Source organism: Erinaceus europaeus, chromosome 13, assembly GCF_950295315.1.
Source record: "Erinaceus europaeus chromosome 13, mEriEur2.1, whole genome shotgun sequence".
Taxonomy (NCBI): domain Eukaryota; kingdom Metazoa; phylum Chordata; class Mammalia; order Eulipotyphla; family Erinaceidae; genus Erinaceus; species Erinaceus europaeus.
Window position 1 is genome coordinate 99555801 of NC_080174.1, and position 10950 is coordinate 99566750.

The following is a 10950-nucleotide window of genomic DNA, read 5'->3' on the forward strand; positions in this document are numbered from 1 at the left end:
CCACACCTGATGTAGATCCATCAGCTCCCATTAACTCTTTTCACCAAGGCTCTGATGAGTCATTGGCGAGCTTCATCTCAAGGATGAAGAGAAGCTTAGAGAGAAAGGTTTATAATCCTGACGTCTGCAAACTACTCCTGCACTCTATTGTCTGGGAAGGCATGACACCACAATTCCGTCAGGTATGCCTTAATCTTAAACACCTACACCCAGATAATTGGATTCTAGCGACACAGGAACTTACATCAGGCAATTATGGGGCACCCGCTACGATGCAGGTCTATGCAGTTGCCCCACGTAAACAAAATGGGGCCTGCTTTCAGTGCGATCACCAAGGACATTGGCGTAACCAATGTCCTGATAAGTTGCGACCACGCCTCCAGTCAGGGAAACCACGCCTCCAGCCAGAGCAACCCCGCTTTCAGTCAGGGAGCCAGAGACCACGTACTGTTTGTCCAAAATGTCGTAAGGGGTTTCATTGGAAGAGAGATTGTTGGTCCCGATTTCATAAAGATGGTTCGCCCCTGAATGGTACACATTCGGGGCCTGAGATTTTGTGGACCACTCCTGTTTTAGAACAAGGTCACCCTTCTATGACAGTAAAGATTGGCAATATTCCTTTTAAATTTTTGATTGACACAGGGGCAGCAAAGACGATTTTAAGGCAAGAAGAGGTTCCCCAAGATTGGGAACTCATCCCTGGACCCAGTTTACATGGAATAGGAGGGATGACGAGAGCATTTTGCACACGAGACTCGCTTATGTGGGAAGACCCAGAAGGTTCTACCGGACACTTCCGCCCTTTGGTAGCTAATATTAGCACCAACTCACTGGGCAGGGATCTTCTGGAATGTCTTAATGTTAGGATATCCACAGACGCCTCTGCAGAGCGTAAAACTCATTCCCGCGATACCAGGTCTATTCAGCACCCCCAATACTAAATGCCACTGTTTGTAGCCAAACACCCCGCTTAAGCTGGCTTTCTAATGAGCCTGTCTGGGTGGAACAGTGGCCTTTACCTAGGGATAAGCTAAAAATTTTAAAAGAGCTCGTCCGAGAGCAGTTGTCCTTGGGACATATTCGTCATTCTCGAAGCCCATGGAATACTCCTGTCTTTGTGATTAAAAAGCACTCAGGAAAATGGCGCCTCCTTCAAGATCTCCGTGCAGTAAATAAAACCATGCAGGTCTGGGGCTCCCCCCAAAGGGGTTTGCCTCTTGCTTCTGCAATTCCCACGGGAATTCCAATCATAGCTATTGATATACAAGATTGTTTTTTCTCTATCCCCTTGCATCCGCGAGATTGTAAACGTTTTGCCTTCTCTGTTCCGTCTATTAATAATGCCAGCCCTGCTGATAGATTTGAATGGGTGGTGCTGCCCCAGGGTATGGCCAATAGTCCTACAATTTGTCAGGAGGCTGTTAAATCTGCCCTTGTCCCATATATTCATAAGGGCCTTAATATTTTTCATTATACAGATGATATTTTAATATGGGGAAAATCAGATACAGATCTCTATGCCTTACATGATTTTCTCATTCCTGCATTAAAGAAAAGCGGCCTTAATGTAGCCCCTGAGAAGATACAGCTAATCCCTCCAATATCCTTTCTAGGTTCAGAGATTTCTCTAACGCAAATTCGTCCCTTAAAACCTAATGTTACCTTCCCTTCTAACCTTACTCTTGCTTCTTTACAAAGTTTTCTAGGAAATTTAAATTGGCTTAGGCAGTATCTCTATCTGCCCACAAGCTGCCTCCAACCACTGTTTGACCTGTTGAAAGGAAACAAACAGCCCTCTTCAAAACGTAAGTTAACTCCTGAAGCCTCCTTGGCACTGGAAAGGGTTAACCAGGCCCTCCAGGACATGCACCTTGTTCGATTCTCCCCCTCCTCTCCGGTAAACCTTCTAATCTTCAACTCCACCCCCACAGTAGTAGGGGCACTGTGGCAAGACCATGGGGTTCTCGAATGGCTTCACACACCAGTAGGAGGAGCTCCAAGACTCCTCACTGAGATAGATGCATTAGCATTCATGGTTCGCCAAGGGAGAAATAGGTCTGTGCAGGTCTTAGGGAAAGAACCGGATTTAATCATTCTGCCCTTTTCTCTCACAGATACAGAGTGGCTTATACGCCATCATTCCCGCTTTGCCATAAGCTTCGTGGGGTTTCCAGGACAAATAGATAACCATTTTCCTTCTAATAAATTGATAGCTTCTTTACCTCTTCTGCCTCTACTAGCACCTAAACTTTTCTCTCGGGATCCCATTCCCTCTGCTCCTACAATCTTTACTGATGGTGGAAAAAGGGGAGCTGCTGCCCTTATATGTTACCCAGACAAACAATCTCCTAAACCTCTCTTTACTGAGCTTCCTGATAATTCCCCTCAGTACAAAGAACTTTATGCTGTTTTTCTTGCACTAAAAGCTGTACCAGAATCCTTCAACCTTTTTTCTGACAATGTGTATACTCTTAACTTACTTCCATGGCTTGCTCGTTCGTATGTGAAAATTGATGACAACCCACTTTCCCCTCTCTTGATTCAAATCGCCTCTATGCTCTGTTCTCGAACCCAACCACTGTATATTCAACACCTTCGTTCCCACAGCCCTCTTCCTGGTTCCCTGTCCGAAGGGAATGCCGCAGTTGACCGCCTTGCCTCCACAGGAACTTTCCCAGTCTCTGTCTCTGATCCTGCTAATTTTCATTCTCTGACCCATGTTAATCTTAAAGGCCTTCAAGCTCGATTCCCTGATGTTCCTGTACCACAGTTAAAACATATCCTTGCTACATGCTCTTCTTGTGCAAGTCTCATAAAGACACCTGCTATCCAGACCCTTGGGGTTAACCCCCGAGGTTTAAAAGCTAATGCTATTTGGCAAATTGATGTCACCCACATACCAAACTTTGGCAAACAAAAATATGTGTTTGTCTCAATTGATACCTTTTCTAAATTTATGTGGGCTACAGCTCAGACGGAAGAAAGTGCTAAAAAGCTTGTAAGCCATATGCTCTCTTGTTTTGCCATTATGGGGGTCCCATTATTTTTGAAAACAGACAATGCACCTATGTTTACAAGCAAACAATTTAAAGATTTTTGTTCCCTCTGGAATATTACTCATACCACGGGCATTCCCTACAATCCACAGGGACAAGGCATTGTCGAGAGGGCCCATCAAACTCTGAAGGCTCAACTAAATAAAGATAAAGGAGGTACATATCCCCCCAATATCCAGCTAGCAAAAGCCTTAACTACGTTAAATCTCTTTAATATTTACAATAACTCGGCCTTACCCCCTATTATTCTTCACTGGCAAACACTATCTACCCTCCCATCTATTAAGGTCAAATGGAGAGACCCACTCGATAAAAAACTTTTTTTTTTTTTTTTTTGCATGACCCATCTGCTTGGAGTACTCTAAAAGGCTTTATATAAAAATGCTGGACGCAGCCAAAGTTTCTGGAGACGTTCAGAAACATTCCAAATTTTTTTTCTTTCTCCCTCTTTTGAATTTTATATATAGTTTTGGTATATATGTATGTGTTTAGTCTTAAACTGTGTGACTAATGACGTATTTAAATTTGTTTTTAAATAATGTGTTTTTATAACAAAAGTTCTTTTTCCTCCAGATTGTTATAACTAAATGTTTATGGGTATGTCTCAAGTTTGGTAACACTAACTTAACGGTCAAAAGTGTAACCCTACAGCTACACTTTTACCAGACAAGGTAAAAATTAATTTGTTAAGGTAACTTACTATTTAGGCAAAAGTCTAAATGTTCAACGTGACTATTCATTCCCAAAACTAAACTATATAAATTTTATATACAGGACACCTTTGAAGGGCCCCCAAAGGTGCCCTGTAAACTATCTTGTGGAAATTAATCCACAACAGATCTGGCATCAATCTGGCACTGTAAACGTTAAAATCATTGTCACGAATTTGCGTTAACTCTCTAAGCAATTTGAGTCTGTTTAAAATACATATTTTAGCTAAAATTGGTCTCAAGATCCTGCGGTAGAGGCTGCTACAGGAGGTCACATTAGATGACCTTTAAATAAAATCATAAAGAGATTCTAAACCAATTATAATCATCGAGGTATCAACTATAACAAACCTATAACTTGTTACAAGTTCAAATTAACCACGAGAAGCAGATTGTTTGTGTTTCTTTCACAGAAATCCCGGAAAAAAACATCTGAACCCCTGCACACCTTGACGTCACTCACTAGATGGCACGACTACCGTGGCACACCCCCCGAAACCCTAGATGTCACTCAACGCGATCTGAAGAACCTGATACACGAACTCCAAGGACAGAACTTTCTTCATGCCTGGTTACCGTTCCTGCTTCTGACCTGCTTGTTACGTGTTGGCAGTTCCAGCTAGCTATCTACAAAAGAACAACATTACAGCGGCTGACCTCCCTCATGCAGCGTTGCATCCCCTGCCAATTCTCCCCCTAGCCATCTACTTCGGACTGAGACTTGTATCGGACTTTCTGACATACCCTATATACATTTTACACAATTTTGAAGCAGCTTATTTCCCTTCACGCTGCTGGTTTTTCATAGACTGATCCTGAGTAATTTATAGACTTTACAGACTGTTGCCTTGAGGACTATACAATGCCAAATAGCCCCTCTGTTTGGTGGGTCATGCCTCCCGCCTCCCCCTCATTATGTACCCTTGCCCCTTTCCCCAACCAACAGGGAATGTTCCTTTACACACCAATCCTTCCCTTCACACCACACTGGCTTTTACTTCTCCCCTACTTGTCCCTTCCTATTTTGTTATATCATTTAGGTTTATGCCCAAAAGGTTTCTGCCCCATGATAGTCTTTTATAGACTTTGTACATCTTATGCAATTACTAGATAGAAAGATAGAAAAGATGTAGAGATATTGTGAAGAGATGGTTGAGCAGGCTGCGCTTAAACCTATGAGATGAGTCTCTCCAGGTAAGTCTCTCTCTCTAAAGAGGGGTTGAGCACAGGAGGACGCATAAACCTCACAAGGTTGGCAGCCATTTAAGCCTTCCCTCCTCCACAGAAAGTCCTACATCTTCCCAGTAAGCAAAGCAAGATGAAGAACTCAGTTCCACTTGGAACTTTTAAAAAAAGGGTTACTGTGGATGTGATCAAGGCTCCAAACCATTTTTCTTTACTGTATCCATTTAGATATAAAGGAATAGGAGATGTTGCTGAGGAGTTATTCTGATGTAGTCTCCGCCCCCAGGTTTTTCTATGCCCCGCTAAATCCTAGAGTGCCCCCTTTCAACCAATCCTGGCCCTACACGTCACCCCTGGTTGTCGCCCAATAAAAAGCCCCCTCACCCCTCCCCTCTCTCTCTCTGGGCTCTCGGCTCTCCCTCTCTGAGGTCTCGCTCCCTGCTCTCCCCCCGTGGTCGGCCATTGCCGGCTGGCTCCACGTGGTCAGACCCAAACCTCCCCCCCCATCCTATAATAAAGATTTGTGTACCCCTTTGCTCTGGACGTCCGCTCTCTTCTCCGCGGTGCAGCCCGACACCAGACCGCCGCAACAACAAACCACTCTTGTGTCTATAACACAGCTCTCCTCCACGCGTAGTGACGCGCAGATGACCACTGTGCTGGCATCAGACCCAGCTCCTCTCACTACTGCAGCCACTCTTGTGTCTATAACGCAGCTCTCCTCCACGCGTAGTGACGCGCAGATGACCACTGTGCTGCGCTTCAGACCCAGCTCCTCTCACTACTGCAGCCACTCTTGTGTCTATAACACAGCTCTCCTCCACGCCTAGTGATGCGCACATGGCCACTGTGCTGTGCTTCAGACCCAGCTCCTCTCACTACTGCAGCCACTCTTGTGTCTATAACACAGCTCTCCTCCACGTGTAGTGACGTGCACATGGCCACTGTGCTGCGCTTCAGACCCAGCTCCTCTCACTACTGCAGCCACTCTTGTGTCTATAACACAGCTCTCCTCCACGCGTAGTGACGCGCACATGGCCACTGTGCTGCGCTTCAGACCCAGCTCCTCTCACTACTGCAGCCACTCTTGTGTCTATAACGCAGCTCTCCTCCACGTGTAGTGACGCGCACATGGCCACTGTGCTGCGCTTCAGACCCAGCTCCTCTCACTACTGCAGCCACTCTTGTGTCTATAACGCAGCTCTCCTCCACGTGTAGTGATGCGCACATGGCCACTGTGCTGCACTTCAGACCCAGCTCCTCTCACTACTGCAGCCACTCTTGTGTCTATAACACAGCTCTCCTCCACGCCTAGTGATGCGCACATGACCACTGTGCTGCGCTTCAGACCCAGCTCCTCTCACTACTGCAGCCACTCTTGTGTCTATAACACAGCTCTCCTCCACGCGTAGTGACGCGCAGATGACCACTGTGCTGGCATCAGACCCAGCTCCTCTCACTACTGCAGCCACTCTTGTGTCTATAACGCAGCTCTCCTCCACGCGTAGTGACGCACAGATGACCACTGTGCTGGCATCAGACCCAGCTCCTCTCACTACTGCAGCCACTCTTGTGTCTATAACACAGCTCTCCTCCACGCCTAGTGATGCGCACATGGCCACTGTGCTGCGCTTCAGACCCAGCTCCTCTCACTACTGCAGCCACTCTTGTGTCTATAACGCAGCTCTCCTCCACGCGTAGTGACGGGCACATGGCCACTGTGCTGCGCTTCAGACCCAGCTCCTCTCACTACTGCAGCCACTCTTGTGTCTATAACGCAGCTCTCCTCCACGCGTAGTGACGCGCACATGGCCACTGTGCTGCGCTTCAGACCCAGCTCCTCTCACTACTGCAGCCACTCTTGTGTCTATAACGCAGCTCTCCTCCACGTGTAGTGATGCGCACATGGCCACTGTGCTGCGCTTCAGACCCAGCTCCTCTCACTACTGCAGCCACTCTTGTGTCTATAACACAGCTCTCCTCCACGCCTAGTGATGCGCACATGGCCACTGTGCTGGCTTCAGACCCAGCTCCTCTCACTACTGCAGCCACTCTTGTGTCTATAACACAGCTCTCCTCCACGCCTAGTGATGCGCACATGGCCACTGTGCTGTGCTTCAGACCCAGCTCCTCTCACTACTGCAGCCACTCTTGTGTCTATAACGCAGCTCTCCTCCACGCGTAGTGACGGGCACATGGCCACTGTGCTGCGCTTCAGACCCAGCTCCTCTCACTACTGCAGCCACTCTTGTGTCTATAACACAGCTCTCCTCCACGCGTAGTGACGCGCACATGGCCACTGTGCTGCGCTTCAGACCCAGCTCCTCTCACTACTGCAGCCACTCTTGTGTCTATAACACAGCTCTCCTCCACGTGTAGTGACGCGCACATGGCCACTGTGCTGCGCTTCAGACCCAGCTCCTCTCACTACTGCAGCCACTCTTGTGTCTATAACGCAGCTCTCCTCCACGTGTAGTGATGCGCACATGGCCACTGTGCTGCGCTTCAGACCCAGCTCCTCTCACTACTGCAGCCACTCTTGTGTCTATAACACAGCTCTCCTCCACGCCTAGTGATGCGCACATGGCCACTGTGCTGCGCTTCAGACCCAGCTCCTCTCACTACTGCAGCCACTCTTGTGTCTATAACACAGCTCTCCTCCACGCCTAGTGATGCGCACATGGCCACTGTGCTGCGCTTCAGACCCAGCTCCTCTCACTACTGCAGCCACTCTTGTGTCTATAACGCAGCTCTCCTCCACGTGTAGTGATGCGCACATGGCCACTGTGCTGCGCTTCAGACCCAGCTCCTCTCACTACTGCAGCCACTCTTGTGTCTATAACACAGCTCTCCTCCACGCCTAGTGATGTGCACATGGCCACTGTGCTGCGCTTCAGACCCAGCTCCTCTCACTACTGCAGCCACTCTTGTGTCTATAACACAGCTCTCCTCCACGCGTAGTGACGCGCACATGGCCACTGTGCTGGCTTCAGACCCAGCTCCTCTCACTACTGCAGCCAGCCACTCTTGTGTTTATTACACAGCTCTCCTCCACGCGTAGTGACGCGCACATGGCCACTGTGCTGCGCTTCAGACCCAGCTCCTGTCACTACTGCAGCCACTCTTGTGTTTATTACACAGCTCTCCTCCACACGTAGTGCTCAACCATGTGTGCCACCACCCAGCTGGTTTTCTTTTTTTTTTTTAAGATTCTATTTACTCATTTATGAGAGGAAAGAGGAGGAGGAGAAGAAGAGAGAGCCTGCGCGTTATTTTTGGAACAAGCAATTCCAGGGAGCCAGCTTGGAACCTCACACTTGAGCCTGAGGCTTCAGCCACTGCACCGCCTCCCAAGCTGCAGATTGCTTCATTTTCTTCTACGAGGAGAATGTAAGGATAACAGGAGAAATCAAGACGTGTGTCCACACAAAACACTGTTGGTCTATACTTGTTGATAATAGTATAAAACTGGAGATAACTCAGATGTTAGCCAACAGGTGAATGAATAAAAAAATCAAGTTGGTGTAGTCATATAATGAATTTCATCAATTAATAAAAAGGAACTAACAAATCTCACAGACATTATTTTGGGTGAAAGGAACCAGATATAAAAAAGGACATATTCTGGGTGGGGGGGTTATAGCATAATGGTTATACAAACAGACTTTCATGCCTGAGGGTCTCAAGTCCCAGGTTCAATCCCCCACACTGCCATAAGCCAGAGCTGAGCAGTAAATAAATAAATAAATATAAAAATAAAAAAGGACACACTCGCCATATGGGTCCAGGAGATGCCTTACCATATTAAGGTCCTGGGTTTAATCCTCCAAACCACATTAGGAACAACGTAAACAGCACCAAGTGAATTCCATTAAGAAAGAGGGGTGCTTCCCCACCTGCAGGGGAGTCGCTTCACAGGCGGCGAAGCAGGTCTGCAGGTGTCTGTCTTTCTCTCCCCCTCTCTGTCTCCCCCCCTCTCCATTTCTCTCTGTCCTATCCAACAACAATGACATCAATAACAACAACAATAACTACAACAATAAAACAAGGCCAACACAAGGGAGTAAATAAATAAAATATTTAAAAAAATAAAGAGGGGTGCTCTGGTATTTTACCCTCTTTACTCAAAACACAGACACACTGTAGCGCAGCGGGTTAAGCGCAGGTGGCAGAAAGCACAAGGACCAGCTTAAGAATCCTGGTTCGAGCCCCCGGCTCCCCACCTGCAGGGGAGCCGCTTCACAGGTGGTGAAGCAGGTCTGCAAGTGTCTGTCTTTCTCTTCCTCTCTCTGTCTTCCCCTCCTCTCTCCATTTCTCTCTGTCCTATCCAACAACAATGATAACAATAATAATAACTACAACCATAAAACAACAAGAGCAACAAAAGGGAATAAATAAATAAATATTAAAAAAAAAAAACACAGACACAATAAAGACGGGGTCAGGGAGGCTTCTCTGCAGGATATCACGCACGTGCAAGGTCCTGGACCTACCGCCTCCATCACACACACGCGAAGGGCCCACTGGTGAAATCCTTCCAAAGTAAGATGCTAAGTCCTTATGTAATTGCTAGGATCTCATGGAATAGGAACTATCACTGCCCCACACGTTGAGCGAGTCTTATGTTAACGGTCCATATGCCATCGTTTACTACGGTCTTTCACCAGAGTACTGCTGGTCTCCCAGCTTCTCTATTTGTCTCATCCCACACTTCCACCTCTGGCTTATATTCCACTTTCAAAAACTAGAATCAGAAACGATTCCTCTTACTTATGTACTATGAGCACTTGCTTTATCATTATCCTTTTCTTTTACCCTCCAGGGATATCACTGGGGCTCTGCCTGCACTACAAATCCGCTGCTCCTGCGGCCTGTCTTTTTAAATAAAAGAGAGAAACTGGGGCTGGGTGGGAGGTAGTGAGAGGAGAAAAAGACACCTGCCGACCTGCTTCACCTCTTGTGAACCAACCCCCTGCAGGTGGGGGGGCCGGGGCTCCAACCTAGATACTTGCACTTAGTACTGTGTGCCCTCAACCCGGTGCGCTGCCCCTATCATTATCCGTTAACCCTAAAAAGAACCCAACGGAATTTGAGAATGTTCTCAACATAAACCCACCGAGGAAGAACACTAGACAAGCAGAATGTGTGTGGTGAGGCTTTTCCTTCCCACGCGAACACCGAAACACCAAGAGGGACACCAAGCCCACCAGCTTCAGCACGGAGAGAAGTACACTGACAACTGCCATCATCGGACAGATTCTTCATATCCAGAAACAAAAGAGCATTTTTTTCAGTCCTGATTTGTTTTGGACTGGCCCTAACTTGTGACTAGATTGATGTTGATACCTCAATGTATTTTTTCTTTTTTTTTTTCTCAATGTATTTTCATGCAAACAACTATTGATGAATGTGTTAACGTAACAGCCACTTACTTTTGCAAAGGAAAACAGTGACTCCGAAGCCTCTTGCAGGTAGGTTACTGGGCCGTTGCAACTTGCACATCAAAGTCTTCTCTAAGTCGGGCTAGCACAAGGATTTCACATCCAAGTTGTAACTCTGAAAACCAGTTCATGATAGTGAGTAAACAATTATTTGATCAGACAAAGCTGACTGAAATAACTCGTTCTAGTAACCTCCTTTATTTATTATTACTTTTTTTAACCAGAGCACTGCTCAACTCTGGCTTATGGTGGGGCAGGGGATTGGACCTGGGACTTTGGAGCCTCAGGCATGGAAGTCTATTTGCATAGCTATTATGTTATCTACCCCTTTCCTCTGGTAACCTTCTATGGCAATCTTAGTAATAATCTGTCCTTGGCGGTCAGAATGGAATTAACTTTAAAGACAACATCTCTGAAATAATTTGTTTGTTCTTGATTTGTTGGCCATCAGGGTTGTTATTATTTTTTAAAGTTAAACTTTATATTATTTGATAGAACAGAAAGAAATTGAGGGAGGAGAGACAGAGCGACACCTGCAGCCCTGTTTCACCACTCCTG

The 10950-nt window shown here is 46.7% G+C and overlaps 1 protein-coding gene across 2 annotated transcripts in view; it reads right to left on the reverse strand.

Annotated features, from left to right (window-relative positions):
• NMNAT1 (nicotinamide nucleotide adenylyltransferase 1) overlaps window positions 1–10529 on the reverse strand; it is a 28369-nt gene extending 17840 nt beyond the window's left edge. Inside the window, exon 1 of one of the 2 annotated variants that reach the window (XM_007535712.3) lies at window positions 10384–10529. In XM_007535712.3, the coding sequence (XP_007535774.2) occupies window positions 10384–10453 (70 nt within the window). In that variant the 5' untranslated portion in view covers window positions 10454–10529. The remainder of the gene's footprint in view (window positions 1–10383) is intronic. The other variant, XM_060170929.1, reaches the window with a different exon arrangement.
• Between the last annotated feature and the right edge of the window lie 421 nt (window positions 10530–10950).